General features: G+C 45.1%; 1 protein-coding gene across 7 annotated transcripts in view; it reads left to right on the top strand.

Moving 5' to 3' along the window:
* The window catches only part of ATP10D (ATPase phospholipid transporting 10D (putative)), a 99,135-nt gene that overhangs the window by 62,925 nt on the left and 12,176 nt on the right, over nucleotides 1–24,034 (top strand). For 6 of the 7 annotated variants that reach the window (XM_038556023.1, XM_038556019.1, XM_038556022.1 and 3 more), the window contains 9 exons: nucleotides 1,879–2,067; nucleotides 4,681–5,293; nucleotides 5,851–5,957; nucleotides 7,581–7,707; nucleotides 9,653–9,837; nucleotides 13,579–13,888; nucleotides 16,726–16,802; nucleotides 17,588–17,713; nucleotides 20,400–20,600. In XM_038556023.1, the coding sequence (XP_038411951.1) occupies nucleotides 1,879–2,067; nucleotides 4,681–5,293; nucleotides 5,851–5,957; nucleotides 7,581–7,707; nucleotides 9,653–9,837; nucleotides 13,579–13,888; nucleotides 16,726–16,802; nucleotides 17,588–17,713; nucleotides 20,400–20,600 (1,935 nt within the window). Of the gene's footprint in view, nucleotides 1–1,878; nucleotides 2,068–4,680; nucleotides 5,294–5,850; nucleotides 5,958–7,580; nucleotides 7,708–9,652; nucleotides 9,838–13,578; nucleotides 13,889–16,725; nucleotides 16,803–17,587; nucleotides 17,714–20,399; nucleotides 20,601–24,034 lie in introns of those variants that run through there. The other variant, XM_038556024.1, reaches the window with a different exon arrangement.

A 24,034-nucleotide genomic window follows, 5' to 3' on the forward strand; every position in this document is an offset into this window, starting at 1 on the left:
TGCTCAGCTGGAGCCCGCTCCTCTCTTTGCCTCTGCCCTTCCCCACTCATGCTTGTGCTCTCACCCTCTCTCTCTCTCCCCACTTCTCTCTCTCCTCCATCTCTCTCTCACCTTCCTTCCCCCCCAATAAAATAAAAAAAATATATATATGTATATATTTTTAAGAATACTTTGTGACAGCAGATGTTTTGGACCCATCATGAGCCTGGTAACCTGCCTGAAAGTTCCTGTTGTGCTGGTATCACATCATTATCTCATTCACTTTATACAGCCGCCTTCTGACGGAGGTGTTGTTTTTACTATTACTCAGAAGAGGAAAATGAAGCTTGGAGGGTTAAGCAAGCTGCCTGAAGCACCAGCTAGCGTGCAGTGGGCCTAGACCTGAACCCAAGCCCATGTAATTTTCAGCCTGTGTTTTTTTCTTCTTAGGCCTATGCTAGTTCTCACCAAATGCCTAAGCATAAAATACAAGCCATTGTAAAATATAAGACACTTTTGAGTCTAATATCATGCATCTCACATCTCCATATTTTACCCCTGTCTCTAAATCACCTCTCCTGGCTTTCCTGCAGTCAGTATGCTTTGCCAACCAACCACATCCCTGACTCCTCTACAATTCAGGGGCGCTTGTGCGAAAACTTGATTTGTAGCAGATGGTCAGTCCCTCTTTTGACTTCTCTGCAGAATTTCTGAAGCAGTTGTCCACATGTTACTGGATTATAAACAGATTTCTACTACAACATTCTTTTGTTAAAACAGTAAGCGTGAGAAGCACTGTGTTAAACGAAATGGATATATATATATATATATTTCAATAGTGTAACTGCTGAGAGCTAATTTGTACCAAGGATCTTTAAGAGGAGGGCACAGGGCACAGTGGCCAAATCTATTTGATGATCAGAAATCTCTTGGAGGAACCCTCACTAATGTCTTTAGTATATCACTAGGTAATGCTCTTTAAATATGTTCACCTGCTCATACTAATGTTTATTTGAAAGAGGTGGGTTTTGTTTGTTTTGCCTTTGTTTTTATTAATAGCAGTGATTTGAATCATAAGATATTTTGTTAAAATAACTGGTATGAATAATGTCCTGACTTTACAGAAGAGTTGCTACTCCTCGGTTGTTGGAGGAATCATCAGTTGCTGTCAGATGCTCTGGCAACTGTGTGTTTCAAAATAAGAAAACAGTCAACTAGATTTTGGTGGGAGGTGTTGTTCCTGTCTCTTGCTGAGTTTACGTTAATAGTCAAGGTACTCTCCATCCGTATTAGGCATTCTGAATTTTCCTTTTTTTTTTTTTAAGATTTAATTTATTTATTCCTGAGAGAGAGAGAGAGGCAGAGACACAAGCAGAGGGAGAAGCAGGCCCCATGCAGGGAGCCCAACGTGGGACTCAATCCCGGGCCCCCAGGACCACACCCTGGGCTGAAGGCAGTGCTAAGCCGCTGAGCCACCTGGGCTGCCCTGAATGAATTTTCCTTTTTTTTTTTTTTTTGGTCTCTTATTTTCCTATTCTCATTTCCCATGGCACCATATATATTGAATCTTTTTTAGAAGATTAAAGTTTGGAGGGCACTTGGGTGGCTCAGTTGGTTAAGCGTCTGCCTTTGGCTGGGGTCATGATCCTGGGGTCCTCGGATCCAGCCCCACATCAGGCTCCCTGCTCAACTGGAAGTCTACTTCTCCCTCTCCCTCTGCCAACCCCCCTGCTTGTGCACGTGCACATTCACTCACTTGTCCAATAAATAAAATCTTAAAGAAGAAGAAGAAAGTTAACTATCTCACAGTTCATAAATTCTCATGTTATCATGTAAATTTAAAGCTCTTGTTTTTAGATACTGAACTGTAATAGCACTTCCGTCTTCTTGGGTTTTCAGGAAACAGATGTGGTACCAGACACCAGGCTTTTGGACAAGTTTAGTCAGATTACACCTCAGCTTTTTACCCCCCTGGAGGAGCCTGTCCCAAATCCACCACTGGAGATTTTGTACATCGTGGACTTCTTTATTGCATTGGCAATTTGCAACACAGTAGTGGTTTCTGCTCCTAACCAACCACGACAAAAGGTAAGGTCTCTAATGCAAAGGAGGGCTATTCTCCAGAAGAGGACTTTGGGGTCGAATGCACTTACACTGGCCTTGTTATGTAGATAATAGTTAATACTGCTATTAATGATAATAACAGTAGCAGCTAACGTGTGTCACTTAATCTGTGCTCTGCACGGATGATATTCTAAGTGACTTACTGATAGTAACGTGTGTAATCCTCCCAGCAACCCCCATAAATTAGGTAATACTACTCCACTATTCCCCATTTTATAATTAAGGTTCAGTAATTTTCCTGGGGTCACAGGGCCAATTTGTGAGGCAAGTGAGACTTGAACCCATCACGGGTGGCTCAGTGCCCTTCTACTGTTTTGCCTCTAGGAGGATAGCTGATGAGAATGTGGCTCGGTTCATTTTGCATAGTTTCCTTATTAACTGAAGCTTCCTTGAGGCCTCTGAGACCTCCCACGTCATCTGCACTGTACCAAGCAAAATAGAAAGTATTGGATTCATTACCATGTTTAATGATAATGTACCATTTCCATGTACCAGTTGGGTTAGTTCTAACTCAATTTAAAATCCAATACATTTATAATGGACCAAGACTCCACAGTTCCCACGAAAGCTAGATTTAAGAAGTCTATTTGTAGTTTAGAATTTGTGGAAAAATTCATTTCCAATTAAAAAGAAAAACTTGTTTTAAAGACCGGTGATTCACCACATGCTGTGGTATCTTCCTCGTGTATGACGTTCTCTTCTGCAAATATCCACTTAAAGCTCAATTTACAGCACAACCCAATTAAATTTTAATTTTCCATCAGATCATTTTCTTTTGGCAACTTCAGAGGTGGTCAACTTTAATGTAAAAATAACTTGTTTCCAGTTAAGCTTTTATTTGATCAAAAAACAGTTTTTATAAGGCTTTCAACTAGGGAGTTGTTCTTTTTTGGAAAGTGGTTATGTAATTAGAGAATAAATCACTGAAAGTTCTTTTTTTCTCCTCGTGTAACAATTTTTCTCATACATCTGTTTCTAAAGTCAGGACCTCTTCATTTGTTGTTATTGTTGTTGTTTGAAAAATATTGTTGCTTTATCCCCAAAGAATATAATATGCTGTGGTTTGAAAGGAAGTCTGGGATCCCCTGGGTGGCGCAGCGGTTTGGCACCTGCCTTTGGCCCAGGGCGCGATCCTGGAGACCCGGGATCGAATCCCACGTCGGGCTCCCGGTGCATGGAGCCTGCTTCTCCCTCTGCCTGTGTCTCTGCCTCATTCTCTCTCTCTCTGTGTGACTATCACAAATAAATAAAAATTTAAAAAAAATAGAAAGGAAGTCTGTAAAGGTATCATAGCTTAATCTGCATGATATTTTGAGGTGGTGATAAAGGGACAGTGGGTAAGGACCTAATCAGAATCCACAAGGAGTAGGAAACCTCATAGCGCCATCAACGTTAGCATGTATTTTTCATTATGGCCATTTTAATTTTTGTTAATGTTTTCTGGAGGCCGTTTTAAGTGCAAAGCAGGCTGCTAGCTATTTAAGGAGTAGTAATAGGTCTTCTCTTACCTAGTTTTTTTCCTGGTTTGACTTCAACGTTGTTATAGACTGCTTGTGACTGGTTTATTGAGACCCTCTCTTCATTTCTAAGTTGCTGATAAGTGTGAAAATTGACCAACGTGTGTTTCCAATTGTCAGAAGATTAGTAATTTTTAGGAAAAAACTTAATATCTTGGGCATTTCCGAATGAGAAAGTTTTAGGATCTAATTAATTGGCCTTGATAATTAATCCTAAATTCTACATTTAATCATTGTTAAAAGTTAAGAGCTAGAAAAAAAATCAGGCTACAAATTACAAAAAATTCTGTAATTGAAACTCACGTTCATGGTGAATTTCTGCTGATAAGCTGATAATTTCTGCTGGTAACTTCTGTGAGTGACTTTTACTGGCCTTTTTAAAACAACAGAAAAAGTCATAGTAACAACCTTTTATAGAACCTGGGAAGTAAAAGAGGAAAAAAATTCCATTTTGCTAATTTTTTGACTTTCTTCCAGTGTTTTAATTGTATATTATTACTCGTTTGTTTCTTATATTGTTCACACAATAAAATTTGTGTTTGTTCGCACAATTTTTATATTTTTATAGCTTTTCCAATTTCACCCCCTAGGCTTTATAAAATATTTAAAAAATATTGTGTAACATTTCAAGAAGATATTTCCGTTTTGCTATTTTCAAATACTTAATTTGCTTATAATTTTTAAATTGCTATTGCTAGGGTGTACATAATAGAGATTACGGGTTGCCTATATTTTACATCATCCATTAGGAAACATTGCTATAGTATGCCCATTGCTAGCAATATTAGCATTTTAAGTCTTCTGCTATCATTTGTCAGATCTCTTTCTGAAGAGTTGTAGAAATTCATAGCACCATCAACGTCAGCATGTATTTTTCATTATGGCCATTTTAATTTTTCTTAATGTTTTCTGGAGGCTGTTTTAAGTGCAAAGCAGGCTGTAACTATTTAAGGAGTAGTAATAACTCTTCTTACCTAATTTTTTTCCTGGTTTGACTTCAACGTTGCTATAGACTGCTTGTGACTGGTTTATTGAGACCCTCCCAAATTATCTTTCCTAGATTGGACTCTCCTCACTGAGTGGGATGCCTATCAAGTCGTTGGAAGAGATTAAAAACCTCTTCCAGAGGCTGTCTGTCCGAAGGTCAAGTTCGCCATCGCTTGCCAGTGGGAAAGAGCCCACTTCTGGGGTCCCAAATGCCTTCGTGAGCAGACTCTCCCTCTTCAGTCGAATGAAACTGGCTTCCCCAGTGGAGGAAGAGGCCTCCCCCACAAGCGAGAGCCCCCAGGGCTCCTCGGGGACCTCTCCTTGCCCCACAGAAGTTGCGAGACCGAATGGTGATCCTGGCCTGACGGGGGGCCAGGTGGGGCCCCGCCCCGGACAGCCCTCGGCCGCCCCCCTGTGCTACGAGGCAGAGAGCCCCGATGAAGCCGCCCTGGTCTACGCCGCCAGGGCCTACCGGTGCACCTTGCAGTCCCGGTCGCCAGAGCAGCTCGTGGTGGACTTTGCTGCTCTGGGACCATTAACATTTCAACTCCTACACATCCTGCCCTTCGACTCCGTAAGGAAAAGAATGTCTGTTGTAGTTCGGCACCCCCTTTCCAACCAAGTCGTGGTGTACACCAAGGGTGCTGACTCGGTCATCATGGAGCTGCTCTCCGTGGCTTCCCCAGGTGAGTTCGTGCTGGGGCCGGGCTGGTAGAGGCAGGGCTCCGAGATTCAGAGGCCACTCTGGATGGTTTGAGAAAGACCGGGAGTAGGGGGAGCTGCCTAGGGTTTGGTGAGAAAGTGTGTAGGTTTTGGCGTGGATCTGGCCCCTGTCATTGGCTGTGTCTTGGTAAAGGTACCTACCTATCCTGTGCATAAGTGTTCAACAAATGGGGATCATCGTACCTTTTTTATAGATCCCTTAGAGGTTTAGTGGCATACTGTACACAGTATGTGTAGAGTCTTGACCCAGTGCCTCCCAAATGGCAAGTGTTCGGTGAATGGCAGCTGGCGTTATTATTGTTATTGTTACTGTCATTATTGATGGTGTGGGAATGGCATTTATATTAAGTTTTTGGTACTTTTGTATGTATAATATATACGTATAAATGTATAAATATACGTCTGAGATTCAAAACCACAAGGTCTTTTGTTTGTTATGGGGTAAACTGTATCACTGTTAGTAAAAACATGTTGTAACTGGGAAGACCGGTGGGAATACTTGCTTTGTTAATTATTTCAGATGGAGCAAGTCGGGAGAAACAACAGATGATAATAAGGGAGAAAACCCAGAAACACTTGGATGACTATGCCAGGCGGGGCCTACGCACTTTATGTATAGCAAAGAAGGTGAGGCTCTGAGCTAGGCCCATCCTCTTTATTCTCTTGCCCGTGTAAGCCTCACTTAATGAGTTCAAGCACAGATTGAACCCTCGTCCACACCGTTGTGGAAGCCCTTGGATTGTGGGCTCTCCACTCACAGCTTCTCTCGTCCATACATATTTTAATTGGTTGGAGTTCATGTTCTCAGTACTTTGCCAGAAGCATATCTGAAAGTTCTGTTCTCTGAGTTCTCACATGTTTCAGTTGTCTCTGTGAGTGCTTTTGTAAGTTAATTGTGATTTGGCTGGAACTAAAAAATCCCTGGACCTACTTTCTTTTCCCTGAGTACTTTGTAAATACCATTCCTTTGTCTTATAGCATTAAATGTTCTTTGGAAAGAAAGAAACCAGAGAGTGACCTTAATTTTCCCCTGTAAGTTCTCAATACCTTTTCCTTACATGTTTTTAAGTCTATCTGTAAATCCAAGAAATTTTACCAAATGTTATGTCAGTACTGATTATTCTGTTATTGAGAATAATCCTGAGATATGTAGTGTATTCTTTCTATAAAAAAATTAAGTAGTAAGAAAGAAAATAGAGCTCCAAGAAATTGAGGGGTGATATTGCCAGAACCTTCCTTGGGGACATGGGAGAAACAGACGTGAAGCCCTTTCCGAGTGAATTGGGCAATTTTTTTCATGCCAATAGGATGGGGCTTAGGTATTGATCAGGTCAGGCTTCTCAGCTGCAGTGAGGCTATGCAAGGCTTCCGTCATTGATAAGCCCAAATTCTAGCTCTTGCCAGTTGCGTTAGGGAAACTGGGATCCGTTGCAGGCTCTTAGTCAACACTTAGCTCAGCCAGCTGTATAGAGAATCAGAACTCTGCCTCACACGGAGGAGAGCGAAGAATGGAGAGTTGCAGGATCAAAGCAAAAGGAGAGAGTTTTGTCTTTTCAAGTGGAGTGATCTTGCCCCTGATAAAAAATGCCGCCCAATAGATGTCAGATTTTTCCCAAGTCCGATAGTCTTGTGGGTCAGAATAAGTGGATAAATTGCCCCACTGCCTCTATTTCATGTTGCTTTATAAGAATTGAAATGTAGATTTCTCTGTCTGTGGCAACTTAAAGAAAAAGGAAAATACATCCTCGGTTCCTTCTCCAGGAATTCCATTTAATTTCTTTTGGAAGAGTACTTCCTGGCTCCACTTGTATGGCTCCCTCTCTCTTTTCACCTTTGCAGATAACTCAGAGAACAGAGAACCATAAACTAATCATGAAAAGATATCCGCGGTGCTGCTGGCTACGTAATACCTCCAGCGGAGCAATTCTGATGCCATTTTCTCAATCGCACCATTGGGATCTTTCTAGATTTAACTACCAAGCAGAGAGCTCTTCCAACTACATACTCCCTGGTTTAATTAAATAGATTAACCCACTTTCATCCTACAGGATGCCTAGAATTTCCAAGAGATACTGAGCTATCAGGTCCATCCATTCATCAGTGTGATCACAGAATTTGGGAAGCTTGTGACCAGGTGGCATGAGGAATGGACCTGAGGTTACCTGGCTTGGTATTTTGCTAGTGATCCTCCCTGGCTGGATCCTGAAAGATGTTACGGCCTTTCTCATAGTTCTTTTCTCCCTCCGGTAGGTCATGAGTGATACCGAATATGAAGAGTGGCTGAGGAACCATTTTTTAGCTGAAACCAGCATTGACCACAGGGAAGAACTACTACTTGAATCTGCCGTGAGGTTGGAGAACAAGCTGACTTTACTTGGTAGGTAGACCATGTTGTATTGGCTGCGTAGAGAAATTTAGAAAACACTGGATCTCTCTAAGTAAGTTACTCACCAGCAGGGGGTTTTCCCCCCCCCCCACTTTAAGCTAATAGAGCACACAGTTCTCTCTGCCCTGTCCAGTCTGATCTCGACCCAGTTTCTAGTTCTTTTCATTCTGTTTTTTCCACTGCAGCGAACTAGACTTCATTTATGATGGGATCAGGGTGGTCATCCTTAAGGAGATCATATAAAACCTTATGACTTAACATAGACTTAATGATATGTTAACTCAAATATGACTTAACACATTTGACCTTGCAAGTCAGGTAAATATCCTGATTCAAGAGGATATCCAGCTAAAATTTCTTGCCAGGCGTTGGATAAGGTACTTAATATGTGTTGTCTTTTCGAACCTGTGCAACAAATCTCTATCTTATTTAGAGCAGACTTGGAGCACAGAGTAGTTCATTGACTTGTTCCAAGTCATGCTTCTAGCTGGCAGAGCGAGAAGGAAACTCAGACCTACCTGGTTCTGGGGCCCGCATCTTTTATTCTGTACCTACAACTGGACCAGTGAAATTTGTGTCTCGTCTCTTCCTTCCTGATTGCAGCCAAAGGTTTGCACAGCTGACGCCTCTTGTCTCAGACTGAGCTGCATCCTGAAATCATCTGGAGCACTTTAAAAAAATACTGGTGCCTGCATCCAATTCTCAGGGATTCTAATTCAGTTGGTCTGACATGTGGCCGGGGCATTTGACTATTTAAAACTCCCTAAGGAAAAATAAATAAATAAATAAAACTCCCTAAGGAATTCTAAGAGGCAGCCAGGATTGAGCACCATAGTCTCAGAGTCTGGAGATCTAGACTCTGATCGAAGCGCTAACATACCAAGAGACCAGTCTCTGAGCTCCATTCTCTGGTTCAGAGAAAAAAAACGATGATCTCACTTACTATGGAGCCCGTACAGTGATGATGCCTGTCCTGTGTCATTTCTCTGACAGTGTCTGTAGTATGTATGGGTCCACATTTCCTCATCTGAAATGCCAAACTCAAAAATGCTGTGTGGGTTTAATGCCAATTCGTCTGGCTGCAAATTCAGGCCTGGGTTGTTTTTTATTTTCCCCCAGGCCTGGTTTGATAAGATTATTATAAGTCTTTATCATCCTAATTAGTATGAACATTTGTAAGTTTTGTGACACAAAGATTAATATGCTTCATTGGCAGATATTTCAAAACCTAGATGCACTTTGTTACTTTTCTAAAATCTGAAAAACTTTTGGGGATCCCTGGGTGACTTAGCGGTTTAGCACCTGCCTTCGGCCCAGGGCATAATCCCGGAGTCCCAGGATTGAGTCTCACCTCGGGCTCCCTGCATGGAGCCTGCTTCTCCCTCTGCCTGTGTCTCTGCCTCTCTCTCTCTGTGTGTGTCTCATGAATAAATAAATAAAATAAATAAAAAATAAATAAAATCTGAAAAACTTTTGAATTCTGAAACTTATCTGGCCCCAGTTGGTTTGAGAAAGGGAATTGTGGACTTGTAATCTCTATTTTCCATGCTCTTTCATAATAGAAGCGACTTATTGGCAAGGGCATGCTTTAAAAGCCTGCCCTTACCCTTGGGAGTATCACAGAATCGTAAAATTCTAGAACAAAGTTACATGAGTAATTGAAACAAGCTCCCCTCAGTTTATAGAGAAGAAAGTTAGCCAAAAAGGAGAACAAGTAAGTTTAATAAGCTCATTGATTCCTCAGGATTCCTTCCCAAAATACTACTCTGTTTATGATTTTGGTTTAGGTCTTCACACTTCCTCTGCATCCCTGGAAGCTACTGGAAGCCGTTTGTAGCGCAGGATTGGGTTGACTAACAGAGTTCAACCGTAGCCTGGGTGGGCTCCTGCTGGCTTGGTTTCTCACAAGCCCTGCTGCACTCTGGCTATTTTTCAGGTGCTACTGGCATTGAAGACCGTCTGCAGGAGGGAGTCCCTGAGTCCATAGAAGCCCTTCAAAGAGCCGGCATCAAGATCTGGATGCTGACGGGGGACAAGCAGGAGACGGCTGTCAACATAGCTTATGCGTGCAAACTACTGGAGCCAGATGACAAGCTCTTTATCCTCAATACCCAAAGTAAAGTACGTATAATGAGATTGGATCAGCCTTTTTGCTTCTTCAGAGCCAGGGGAGCATTTGTGATTCAATAAATGTCAAGGAGGAAAAAAAAAAAACAAACTAATAACCATTAGCTCCTTGATGATTATGTCTTCTCTCCAGCAGCCTCATTTGTGCTTGGGAAGGTACTGTAGTTCTTCTAAAGGCTTTGTGGTTAAACATGATTCAAAGGAATCCTTGCTAAAGAAAGATGCCTTTTTATTTTTTACTTGCTTTCCCCACCCCCTCCACATTGGAGCTCCAACGATTTGACCAGATTTAGCCCATAGTGACAAAATTGACCAAGTTCTGGGACAGGAATAAACCTCTATTTCAAGTTGGGGGGAAGTAATGGTCTATCAGCATCAGGTGCATGCACTAATATTTTTATGGTTAATGACAAAAATAGACTCAGGATAATTATGCCCTCTAGTGGTAATTCATAGGTAGTGCTGTTGGGAACATCAAGTTTGAAGAACTGTTTTAAGGGAAAGGAATATTATTTTTTCCTTAAGAAGGAATTTAAGAGGTTTGGATCTAGCTTTTTTTTTTTTTTTTTTTTAACAATTATCCCTGCCTCACTTCCATTAATCTGTAACAGAAACATACTAATCAATTAAACAGGCTTTTTTTTTTTTTAATCTTCCAGTATGGGAATTTTCTCTGAGATTTATGCATGTTGTTTAATTAGCTTGGAAAACTACTTCCTCCCTCCTTCCTCAGTAGTCAGACTTAATCCATGACATCAAACCTGGCTCTCAGAAATCCTCTGGAGCTTCTCACCTGGAGCACATCTTGGGGCTCTGTCACAGGCTGCCATGTATGGTTAGCCCTGTTTTTATGGCCAAGTATCTTGGCAATACCTAACCGGACTGTGCATTTTAAGGAAAGAGAGTTTTCCTTATTCAACACAGAATGAGTTCTCCTTGGCAGTTGGCTGTGGCCCGGAGACCCATAACCACAACCACCAGGCAGCTCCCAGTACCAGCAGGAGCTGAGCACAAGAAATTGTCATTAGTCATTTTGGTGATGAAAATGAATGTGCCCTAAGGTTGGGAAGGCCCCGGTTCATGTGCTTGACCTGCTGTGTATCAGGTACGTGACCCTGGAGAGGTTTTTTTTGGGCCTTTTTCTGAACCTGTGATGCAAGCGTTATACCTATTTCATAAGGTTGTTGTGGGCATGAAATGAGAAGATATAGACTATAAGTGAAACATATAGTGACTGGCAGACAGAAGGGGCTCAATGAACGTTAAAAGAGAAAAATCAGTTCTTGACCTTTGATTTTGGCATTTTGGTGAGCAGTAAGATCATTAGGATTGTAGAACTTATTTGTAAATATACAATTTATAGTTAAAGGCATATAAAACTACCAATTCAAGAAGTCTTTATGGAGTATCCAGCGTAGACTGTTCTAAGTGCAAAAAAATAATTTCTTTTATTTATTTATTTTTTTTTACTATCAAAGCTATTCCACCTATGTGAATTTTCCAGATAACTAAACAGAACACAGTGAATGTAATTTAGTTTTATGGTGACTCAAGTCTAATCATATAAAATTCCAGGCACATAGCAGGAGCTCAGTCACTATATTATTTTCTTTTTCTTTCTCTTCTCTTCTGTCTTCTCTTCTCTTCTCTTCTGTTTTGTCTTGTCTTGTCTTGTCTTCTCTTCCCTTCCCTTCCCTTCCCCTTCCCCTTCACCTTCCTTCCTTCCTTCCTTCCTTCCTTCCTTCCTTCCTTCCTTCCTTTTCCCTCCCTCCGTATCACTCCACTCCATCAGGAAATGCTGAGAGTTAAAAAAAAGAAAGAAAGATCATGAAGCTGGTTTGTCAGTTAGTGAAGAAACGGCTTCTGTGACATTCTCCTTGGGCCACCTGGAAACCAGTAAGATATCTGGTCATTTCTGTAGTGTAGTAAGTATAGTACCTCACTTTATGAATTTCCATCAACTCCTTGTTCCTAAATTTGCGAGTTGGATTATAGTAAATGTGTCCATTTATTTTTTTTTAATTTTTATTTATTTATGATAGTCATACAGAGAGAGAGAGAGAGAGAGGCAGAGACATAGGCAGAGACATAGGCAGAGGGAGAAGCAGGCTCCATGCACTGGGAGCCCGATGTGGGATTCGATCCCGGGTCTCCAGGATCGCGCCCTGGGCCAAAGGCAGGCGCCAACCCACTGCGCCACCCAGGGATCCCAAATGTGTCCATTTATAAATTTTACATGGTGTCCATTCTCATAAAAGTCTTGGGGTTTTTTTTGGGGGGGGGCAGAGGGTTAATACAATCATATCTTAGATTATTTACTGCTTTGTGATTCATAAAGCTCTTTCAGGATCCATCATGTAACTTTTTAGGTTTCATTTTTATGATTTCATTTAAAATTTTCTCCTGAGATAATGGCTCTTTATTTTCACGTTCATTAGAATCTGTAGTCTATAAAAGACTTTCTCATATGAGATCTTACTAGACAGTTATAACAAGTAGACAGATCAGATGAAATTATCCTCATATTTATAACCTAAAACTCCTAAGGGTTGTGATTCGTCTAGGTAGCCCCAGCTGATTGTGGGTTTTGTATTATATGATGTAGTACGTGTGGGTTTCGTATTATATGATGTAGTACGTAATGTGTATTTTTCTATAGTTACTCTTGTTAGTCATGGAGTGAAGTTCTGTAAAGTTGCCGCAAACACTGAGTTAGTGAATACTGAGCCATTACCCCCAGGGGAAATAGAGGGCTAGGCTCCCACAAGCCTTTGGTCACAACATTTTTGTCAACCAGTTAATATTCAACCTTGTTCCATGTGTCTTACTGTTTGAAAACAACTTCTATTTGTATAGTTGATTCATTGACAGTGAGTCCGTGGCCAGCAGCACTCTAACGCATGCCTGCAGGAAGCTCATCTAACACACCAGTTTTCTCTGTAAGGCACATCACAACTGTCTTGTACATGGGACCACTAGACAGCACGTCAGCACTATGCTTGGAGGCCATTTTAAGCAGTGAAATCAACAAAAAGCAGAAACATACAGAACACGTGTCACCAAACAGTGAAAAGGACGCTTATTGATAGTATGGGAGCTGGCATTAGAAGACAGAGCGTCACCTCATTTGGCTTCAGGTGGAGTCACGTCACATGACTCAAATTTTTCTCTCTGTGCATGTCTGGGATGTTTTCTAGCATCAAGTGGTTTCCTAGTACATACTTAGTGAATGAATGAATGTTGAATCCAAAAGAAGATAAAAATAGTAACTATTGCTTTAAATCCTGTGCCATGCCTAACACGAGGAGCTTTGCACATGTTAACCTCACTCGTTCTTCACAATGACATGTAGACATTTGCATGTTTCACGTGAGAAAGTTGAGGCTCATTCAGAGACGTTACATAATTTGCCTAAAGTCAAGCAGATAGTAAATAGTAGAAAGAGACCAAAGGACTCTTGAAAGTCCCTGTTTGAGAAGGTGAATTGTCCAAATAAAGAAATTCTAAGCTATTTTTAGTTGTAGAACCGGGGGTAAGATGTCTTCTATCCTATTAGCCGGGCTCCACACACACACAGAAATCTCTGCAAAAGAGCAGATCTTCCCAGGCAACCGCTTATTCACTACCTGGGGTTGCCTAGGGAGGGCCATCGCTAAAGAATGACAATTGTAAATTTAGCTGGATGTGGCCACCAAGGGGAGTCTAAGGCTAACTGTCTTTGCCTCTTGTTTCAAGGACGCCTGTGAGATGCTGATGAGCACAATTTTGAAAGAACTTCGGGAGAAGAATCCAGCCTCCAACGCGCGAACATCCGTAAGCGAGGGTTTACCCCAGTCTCCAGCCACACAGGGCTCCGGGCTGCGGGCTGGGCTCATCATCACCGGGAAGACCCTGGAGTTTGCCCTGCAGGAGAGTCTGCAGGGGCCGTTCCTGGAGCTGACTGCCTGCTGTCAAGCTGTGATCTGCTGCCGAGCCACCCCCCTGCAGAAAAGCGAGGTGGTGAAATTGGTACGCAGCCACCTCCGGGTGATGACACTGGCCATCGGTGAGTGGGGGTGGCACCCAGGCGTCTGCTGATGGCTTCTGTGGAAGCCGCACCAGGGGGTGATTCTTCCTTTGTACTTCTGTTTCCCCTGCTGTCTTCCTCTTCCACCCCCACATCCCTCCCCCCTTTTCTCCTCCTTCCTCTCTGTCCCCTACTCCTAACCCCCCTTTATCTTTTTCACCTATTTGACCACCTACTATGTTATGGAAGTGACATGGAAAACAGTATAGTAGGACGTTGGCTTACATGTCAGATCCCAAACCAACCAAGTTCAGGAGGATACATGTACCGAATCATAGAACTAAAAAATCGAGGACTTCCACCTTCAGAAAAGCCAAATTCTAGGACACTAACAAATCATTTATGTCTTCATTCAAAAATATTTATTGAGTGCCTTCTGTTTACCAGACATTTTGTTAGGCAGTGGAGATAAAGCAGTGTATAAGCTTGACTAAGTGCTTTTTCTTAAGGAACTTACATGCAGTAGGAGGCATAAGGTAAAAAATGAAATAAATCAAAAAAGGCATAAGTATATATCATGCTATTTAAAAAAAAGTAAAGCAGAGCCAGGGGATGTAGAGCATTGGGGAAGGGGGCAGGTGGGAGGCTGCTAATTTAAAAGGTGTTCAGAGACTGTGTTGAGGAGGTTGCACGTGGGCAGAGACTTGAGGAGATGGGATCCCTGGGTGGCTTGGGGGTTTAGTGCCTGCCTTTGGCCCAGGGCATGATCCTGGAGCCCCAGCATCGAGTCCCGCATCGAGCTTCCTGCATGGAACCTGCTTCTCCCTCTGCCTGTGTCTCTGCCTCTCTCTCTATGTCTGTCATGAATAAATAAATAAAATCTTTAAAAAAAAAAAAAAGAGAGAGAGAATAAGGGAGCCATGGGAGGTCTGAGGGGAGAACGCTCCTGGTGAGGACAGTGGAAGTGCAGGCCACGGGCCAGCTCTGGTGTGTTCAGAGCCAAAACAGGTTGAGCGAAGGGAAGAGTTTTCTGTAGGTCAGTGATGGGCAGAAAGGTGGCAGGTAGCCAGATCCTGTAGGGTCCTGGAGGCCATTATAAATTTTTGCCTTTTTTTTTTTTTAGGGGAGAGGGGCAGAGGGAGAGGAAGGGGGAGAGAGAATCCTAAGCAGGATCCATGCCCAGCAAAGAGCCTGACATGTGGCTCAGTCTCACGATCCTGAGATCATGACCTGAGCAGCAATCAAGAGTCACATGCTCAACCTATTGAGCCACCGGGGGCCCCAGATTTAGGCTTTTCTCTGAAGAGAAAGGGAGTCTCTGGAAAAGTTTGAACAGAGAAGGAACATGATCTGCTTTAAGTTTCCAAGGATCACACAGCTGCTGGGTTGAAGAGTAACTGCTGGGTGCAAGGACATAGGTGAGGAGACCAGTTGAGAGTCTCCTGGAATAATTGAGGCAAGGGCTGGTGGTGGCTTGAGCCCAGATGGGAGCAGAGGAGATGGTGAAACCTGGTCAGATAATAGACATGGTGTGAAGAAAGAGCTGGTGACGTTTGCTGATGAACTTGATACGTTATATGATAGAAGGAGTTAAGGGAATTGAGAAAGGAGATGGAGCCGGGGGCATCCGGCTCCGGCCGGGAGCCAGAGCTGGATCTCATGGAGGTTGTGTGTGAAAAAGTCCACTGGAGATCTAAGCAGGGATGGGTCAGGTGGGCAGCTGGGTGTAAAGTCTGGAACTTTGCAGTGAGGGACTGGCTGGAGCTTCAGTGTGGGAATCATGAATCTAGATGATACTTAAGGTCTTGATGATGTTAGATGAGATCACCGAGAAATGAGGATACGTGGAGGAGAGACGCAGTGTGAGACCAAGCTCTGAGATACTCCAGGGTTTAGAGAATGGCAGGATGAGGACCCAGCCGTCTCTTACAGTCTCTGTTTTTAGCTGGACGGTTTCTAGGCTCAGCAAGCTGCTCCCCTCAGCGTGCTGGTAGACCCACCGAAAATTCCCGGGGTTACATCCCTTCCTGTTAGCAACCTGAGTGGAACGGTCGCAGCTCCTTCCCAGGTGCTGGAGTAAGGAATCAGGATTAGAGTGGAACTTTATTGAGCCGTCTTATCGGATGGACACGCAAGTGAATGAATTCTCAAGCCCCTGGATCTACATGTTCCTGAGGCTAGAACCAGTGGACACCTCCGCTCCCTCGCTTGAATCATGTGCCCATCTCTGAGCCGGTCGCCGAGGCCAGGGAACAGATGGTGCTAAGGGCCCAGGCCTCGATCAGTTACCACCCTAAATCTCGGGGTTTGGGTTCATCCTAACAATCCACACGGACTGAGAGTTCCCCAGGAAAATCAGGATACTCTTAACCAGAGAACAGGTGGAAGGTTGGTGGGCAGGTGGGAACAACGGGTGTTCATTACCAACAGCAACGTAATGCTTCCCTTCTAGAAGCTTCCAGTGTGTTGGGGACACCAAGAAATAGATAGAAGCCAGGATATCATGTGATTGAAATCCAGCCCGTGAGGCGGGGGTGACGGGACAGCGTTACAGGGGCTCAGAAACCGCAGGTGCGGTTGCTGGAAGCAGCAGCGGTACCTGGAGAATGGACCGGAGAGCGAGTGGCGTGGAGAGAGGGAAGATCAGTGCAGATGGGTGGCTTCGCGTGGAGGATTTTAGGGCAAAACCGAGTTTGGAATTCTTCCGGAGAGCAGCGGGATGCCACAGCTCATTTCTGTGCAACCAGCTCCCAAGTACCTTTCCGACTTGGGGTGAGCCTTGAAGGATCCGGTTGCTTCGAGCGGTCACTGTGGCTTTGGGAAGGTGGCGTCTCTACCGCTCACATGGTTCTTGCCTTCTCCTCCGGCTCGTGCAGGTGACGGCGCCAATGACGTTAGCATGATACAAGTGGCGGACGTCGGGATTGGGATCTCGGGTCAGGAAGGCATGCAGGTGAGTGCAGATCGTGCACCCAGGACCGTGCACGTCACCTGCCCCTCCGAGGGCGGCATCCCCATTTCCCGGGCAATTGTAACCACGTGCTTGTTCAGTTTAAAGTATGTTGCTCATCTAGATCGTCAGAATATCTATATATGTAGGCCTCAACGACTGTGTGACCTATGACCCCGAGGAGAGCTGCGCAGGCTTTGAATAAAATCCCCGCAGGCCTGAAGCAGGAGGGGGGGTGACCTGGGAGGATGAGGAGTGGGAGTGGCCTGTCTGTGGGTGCGCACGTACCGGATAGTGTTTGGGGCACAGAATTCAGACAGCAGCCCATGCACAGACTGCTGCTCACGTGTGGGGCAAAGGGTGTCGGAGAAGGATAGGGTGTGAGGCTCGGGGCACCCCTGAGTGTCGTGCAGCCTGGCCCCCTGTTGGCCCGGCCTGCTGCACGCTCGGGCACGAAGTCCTGCTGTGGACTCAACGTCCTCCTCGTGGGGGGAAGTGGACGCCGGGGAGCATGCCCTGCCCGCGCTCTTGCTCGGGGGGTGCTTGCCGGGAACGTGCATCGGCTGCACTCCCATTGCGGGCGGCGACCGAGGACCAGTCCTGTTCCGTGTGACCATCTCGGGAAGCCGAGCATGGCTCTGCCTTCGTGTGTTTTGTCCGTCCGTCTGTCCACTGGGTTTATTTCGCTTTGGTGCCCACGTGCACCGGGGGCCAGGCTGCCGCGCTGTGTCTGTCACGTAGCTGGTCTGGTGGCTCAGGGTGGCGTCTTGTCCCCGTTGCCTCTGCAGGCGGTGATGGCCAGCGACTTTGCCATTTCTCAGTTTAAGCATCTTGGCAAGCTCCTCCTCGTGCACGGGCACTGGTGTTATGCACGACTCGCCAACATGATTCTCTATTTTTTCTACAAGAACGTGGTACGTAGCTCCGGGCCCTTGTCCCTTCCCCGTCTTCGCTGTTCTTATGCTGCCTGCGGGAGGGATGGAGAGGAGGCATCCGGGGTTAAGCCGCCTGGCTTCTCCCTGATGTTTTGGGGAGCAGCCCCGGGGTTAAGCTGCCTGGCCTCTCCCTGATGTTTTGGGGAGCAGCCCCGAGCCCTCCTGCTGCCTGCCCGGGGTTAACCCTCCTGGCTTCTCCCTGATGTTTTGGGGAGCAGCCCCCAGCCCCCCCGCTGCCTGCCCAGGGTTAAGCCACCTGGCCTGTCCCTGATGTTTTGGGGAGCAGTCCCGAGCCCTCCTGCCACCTGCCCAGAACCTACCTGGGAACACGCTGTGTTTCCACTGCCACCATCACGTTGCTGGGCTCGGCCCTCTCCGGGCGTTTCTATTCCCTGTCTGGTTCACGTAAGACCCCATTTTTGACCTTCTGTGGAAAGGTGGTGACAAGTGGACTGATGACCTGTTTAATGCTGCCTGTCGGGAGAGAATTCCGTTTTACAGGAGCTACCAAGAACCCCCTGCTGTCCTCAGACTCGTGTCCCGTGTTCTGTTTATCGAAAACCCAGATGCCCATGAAAACCCAGGATAATGCCCGAGCCTGTAGCTGGCTAATCCCAAGTGAAGAATTCTCTAGCAAGCCTGTAAAATGCACTTGTGCTTGGGGGTCACTTGGTGGTCAGGGAACTCACTGGGATCGTATCATTCCTGAAGGGCAGGCTCTGGTGAGAAGTTCTAGCCCCGATGGTCGGCATGCGTCCAAATTCCGGGCTCCTCTTTTCTTTTTTTTTTTTTTATATATAAATGTATTTTTTATTGGTGTTCAATTTTGTTTTTTTTTAATAAATTTATTTTTTATTGGTGTTCAATCGGGCTCCTCTTTTCTGAGGTCATGTGAACCTTAGATGGCTCTAGTCAGGTTCTTTGTAGGCGGAGTGACTATGCGAATCCGTCACAATGGTATTATTTTCAGGCCACCTTTTTTTTTCGTAGCCTGCAAAGCCCGTAGGTAGCATGTTGACAGTAAACACCAGCGTGTATCACTCTATGGAAATTACCACTTTTAGGTGAGAAAAAATAACTTCCAGTAGGTCATTTTTCAGATAGTCCAAAAGTATATTTGAGATCTCTGTCTGTGTGTTTCTGTTGGTCAGCAGAATTTTTTTTTCCTGTAGAACAATTTGCGTTTTTAAAATTCTAGGACTTGGTGATCGCTGACTTTGAGGGGAGGAGCCTCTCTTGCATTTTTCTACCCGCACCTCTTGTGGTACCACCCACCTCCTCCCCTTTTCCTTTTAAGCCCAGATTAAACCCAAAGGGTAAGGAACATTAATATTAGGAAGAGGGGTGCCGTATGCTCTTGGAGATCGGGGCAGGGTGGACTCCTAGAGACCCCATCACCAGGGAACAAGAGGCCTGCGGTCCACCGTGAAGCCCTCGATGGCCATTCGCAGCGATCCTCTCCCGACTTCTTTCTACCTCTCACCAACCTAGGAAAACAGTGCATGTGTTATAAAATATGGAGAAAAAGACAGGGACCAGATGCCAGTCCAGTAGCTTGTCTTTCTGAGACTATGGTTCTTGGGTCTTAGAAAACTTCTGAGATACTGACGAAGACTCCCCAAAACACACGTCCCCCAAATCGATACGTTTCCAGGAGGATACAGTGTGTGTCTATAGACCCCAGACTTAAGAAACTCTGCTCTAAGGATTGTGGCCCGTACCCTAAGGTGTCCTAGCGCGTCTAGGATGCCAGTAGTAACGTCTTAATATGTGTAAGGCACTTAACAGGTCGTGAGCGCGTTCTAAGTTGATCCTGATACTAAGCTCCAAGGTGGTATAATTCTCGTTTTTCAGATGAGACCAAAATTGAGGGAGGTTAGGAAGATGGCCTTGGTGGAAAAAGCCCTAGAAGTGTCTTCAGGCCCTGAGTACAACTCCTAAATCTAAGTCCACGGCCTGCCTTGCTTGAGGGCACAGAGCCTTTTGCTGCCATGGACTTAGTTTGTCCGAGACAAAGTAGTGGGGGGAACCATGTAGGATGTATGCCTCTAGTCTGTAGGGTGACCACCTGTCCTGGTTTGCCGGGGACTGTCCCAGTGTTCACGGTGAGAGTCCACGTCCTGGGAAACCCCTCAGTCCCGAACTCTCTGGGATGGTTGGCTACCCAGCTGGCACCACTAAAAAATCATTTTGAACCTAGAAAGCAGGGAAATGAGTATGTGTCGTGTGCATACTGCATGCCAGGCACTGGGCTAGGATCTCTTCGGGTCTCAGTTAGAATACCGGCTCTGGTACATATTAGCCAGATAACTTTGGGCAGGTTCCTTACCCTCCCTGTGCCTCAGTTTCCTCATCTGTAAAACGGGGCAACGATAATTCCCAAGTTGTTAAGAAGGTTGAACAAATCATTTGTAAAGCTCTTGCAGCAGTGCCGGCATTACACAGTAAGGGGTGTGTGTGTGTGTGTGTGTGTGTGTGTGTCTGTGTGTGTTTTACATGAATAACACGTTTACCCAAAAAAGACAGCAAGGTAAGTAGTGGTCTTGCGTTTTGTGAGCGAGAGAGAGGCCGAGATCACGTAGCTGAGCACGGCAGCCTGTGGCTCGTGCGGTCATGGCACACGTTGCTGTTTCTAAGATGCACATGTTCCTATTTGTGTCCCTAGGCCTATGTGAACCTCCTTTTCTGGTACCAGTTCTTTTGTGGATTTTCAGGAACATCCATGACCGACTACTGGGTTTTGATCTTGTTCAACCTCCTTTTCACTTCCGCGCCTCCTGTCATTTATGGTGTTTTGGAGAAAGATGTGTCTGCAGAGACCCTCATGCAACTGCCTGAACTCTACAAGAGGGGTCAGAAGTCAGAGGTAGGTGCTAAGGTAGAAACGCTTGGATGGACACACATCCGCCGTCAAGCCGGGGCGCTTTCCAGTCAGCTCAGCTCCGGGACTGGGGTGCCTCAGGTCTACATAAAACCGTCCGCGTGGTGTGGCTGTTTGAAAAGACCTCTGCTACCACGGCAGGTGTTCAGTTCCTTGCTTCTGAGATGAACGGGGGTAAAAAGATGGAAGGTCTTGGGCACGGATCTGAAGGGAGCTGGCGCCTGGACTTCACAACTCCTGTTGTCCACTGTTTGCCACCCCTCGCTGTGCCATCTCTTGTGCAAACGACTAAACATTCCCTGTCTCATTTATCTCCACAAAACATTTTCAGGGAGAACCTGGTATTGTACTCATTCTACAGTGAAGAATCTGAATTTGGGAAAGTCTCACAGCAAAAAAAAAAAAAAAAAAAAAAAAAGGCAGAGGCAGGATATGGATGGATCCTTCCTAGTCTGGTTTTAAAGTCAAAATGAAATTCTTCAAGTTCTGCTGTCACGCGGCAGCGTGGCGTGATCTGAATAGTGTCCTCCCCTTGCCTCTACCTACTTGATCCTTCCTCCTATGGGTCTGTGTCTGATAGATCACTGATACCTCTTCCCCCTTTCTCACTTCCTCTCGCTGTCTTCATTCTCTCCAACCTAGAGTATTGTGGGTGCTGATTACTTGGGCTAGCTGTCTCAAAACTCCTAATTGATCTTCTACAAAACTAGTAATAGCTAATGGTAATGGGGCGCTCGTGAGCGTCTCTGTCCTGCCTCCTCTGTGCCAGGCACTGTGCTAAGTGCTTAACATACATAAATCTCCTCCTCAAAGTGACCGTGCGAGTAAGTGGCATCGTTACCCGCACTGGAGACAAGGGCGGCCGGGCCCTGGGAGGTACCTCAGGGATGGCGCCCAGGTCGCAGAGCTGGTGCGTGGTGCCAGTAAACTCTGGGGCTCTAGCCCAGGCCATCTACCACACGCCGCGCTGCAGAAAGAACAACTGATGCTATCTTCTACCCCCCAGACCCCTTCTCGCTTCCACCGTGCTGTCCACCGGCCGGAAATCCAGAATGCTCTCCCAAGGCCAGGAGCCTGTAGACACCTGTGAGTGGGCAAAGCTGGGGTGTCCCCAGATGTAGTCAGATAATATAGACTTGAGAGGAAGACTGTGTTGGTCAGGACTCTCTTAGTTGCAAATGGTAGAAACCAGCCTGAACTGGCTTAACAAAAAAGGGAAATTTTTTGACTCACATGGCTGCCATATCCAAGAATCATGACGACAGAACATTGCTATTGTTTCTTTAAAAAAAAAAAAAATTATTTATTTATTTGAGAGAAAGAGCACGAGCAGAGCGAGTGGCAGAGGAAGAGGGGGGAGCGGACTCCCCGATGAGCAGGGAGCCCGACATGGGACTCGATCCCAGGACCCCAGGATCATGACCTGAGCTGAAGGCAGATGTTTAACCAACTGGGCCCCACAGGCGCCCCTGGAACACTGCGATTCTTAAAGCACCTCTGAATGCCCTGGTTGGGGCTTGTTGGCCAAGCTCGGGTTGGCCTTTTCCTGTGTTGATCACTGTGACTAGAAAGATCGTTCTCTCGTTGACCAGGCCTGGGACATTTATTATTCCTGAAGACAGAGCTGAATCACACAGACAGGGTTTCCTACACACACACTGTACTCAGACCCACTGTTAGAAATCGGTGTATTGTGCCTCACTCGCTGTTCTAAAGACACTGACCCTGGTCAGTTAGACGTCATGGGTTGTGTTTAGCCTGAGTTTAAATTCTGGTTCTGTGGTGTGTGACCTTGCTAAATTATTTAACTTGCCTGTATTTCTGTTTATTTATGGAGATGATGTGAGGATTAAGTAAGAGAAAAGTTCTGGCCATATTATGCTCTCAATATTGTTATTTTTTTACACACACACACATACACACACACACACACACACACCCCCGCAGAATTAACTAGAAACTTGAAGACATCTCAAATTTAAAATGTTTTTATTTTCATCAGTTTAACTTTGTTCAGACTTGAAATTCCTTTCCAGGTTGGGGAGTAGCTTAGTGTCCACGGGCACCTGCCACAGCCATCGCAGAGCAGTCACACGTTCGACTTTCAGGGGAGAAGTAGTCCTTGTAATCCCTTAGTATCATCCAGTCCATTCAGATCAAGGAACTAAATGGAGTTTTCCAAGAGGGACCCAGTCTTAAAGTTCAAGGCCAGGATGCAGGAATATGTGGTCAGTATGAATGAAGCTTGTCCTGTACTCCAGCCTAAATTAAATTCCAAGTCCATGGGGGAAAGAAAGGTGAGGGGGACCTTCACAGTTTTTTATAGCTGGCATTTTAAAAGCCCATTTGTACGGACTTGTGACTGGTTCTTACCTTGGAAGAGTTGAGGTCACTGATTCCTCCTGTCGAGCCCTGTGATCAGTCCTTTCACACGTTGTTGTATCGAGCCAGCCGGTTTCGTAGCACATGGTGATAGAGGCGGGTTCCCGGCATATGGCTATTGATAGAAGGTCATGGATTTCATTGAGTTTACCTTCCAGAAGAGTTCTCCTTTCTTTGAACTTGGCCTTCAAATGGATTCTGTTTTATGCGTGGGCCATTTCCTGTCTTTAGCATCATGAAATCTACTCTCCAAGGTTGCAGATTCTCTCCCCAAGGAGATGATCAGCAGGGCTGCAGCAGAGGCTCCCTCCAGAGAAGCCATCACCTGTTACCCGTCTCTGCTCACCCACACAGCCACCTTTCCTGGCTTTGACTTCACATGCACATTTTTCCCTCCCAGATTCCAGGAGATCCCATGAGTTTGCCTCTTCAGCCTCTCATTTATCTTTTACCCTCCTTTGCTTTCAAAGCTCCCTTACTCACGTGGCTGTGGAGTAATTATGCTTTTACTTTTTTTTTTTTTTGCTCTAGGTTTTTTTGAGCAACTTCTACTCTTCCGGAAGCATGAAGTTACATTTTAGCTTATCCCAGATGGTTCTCTCTTGTCTGGTGGTGTTTTGGTGGCCCCTTTGATGCTACCACATTCTCTTCTGTCATTTGATTGTGCTTCTGCTTAGATTTTCATGGACCTTTGGATGACGAAAGACAGAAGATCCCATCATTTTTAAGGAGGAAATAGTAAAAGAGGACATAGGGAAAAGGAACAATAACAGTATAATAAAAGGAACAATGATAGTAACAGTATTAGAAACAACAAATCCTCATTGCTTTGATTTTCCAGAGAATGAGGAGTTGTTTTTTTTTTTTAAAGGATAGATTTTATATACGATTTCGCTCATATGTGGAATATTAAGAAATAGTGCAAGGGACCATAAGGGAAGGTGGGGCAGCTAAATGGGGAAAAATCAGAGAGGAAAACAAACCATGAGAGACTCTTAACTCTAGGAAACAAACTGAGGGTTGCTGGAGGGGTGGTG

The sequence above is a fragment of the Canis lupus genome, chromosome 13, assembly GCF_011100685.1.
Source record: "Canis lupus familiaris isolate Mischka breed German Shepherd chromosome 13, alternate assembly UU_Cfam_GSD_1.0, whole genome shotgun sequence".
In the NCBI taxonomy this organism is placed as follows: Eukaryota; Metazoa; Chordata; class Mammalia; order Carnivora; family Canidae; genus Canis; species Canis lupus.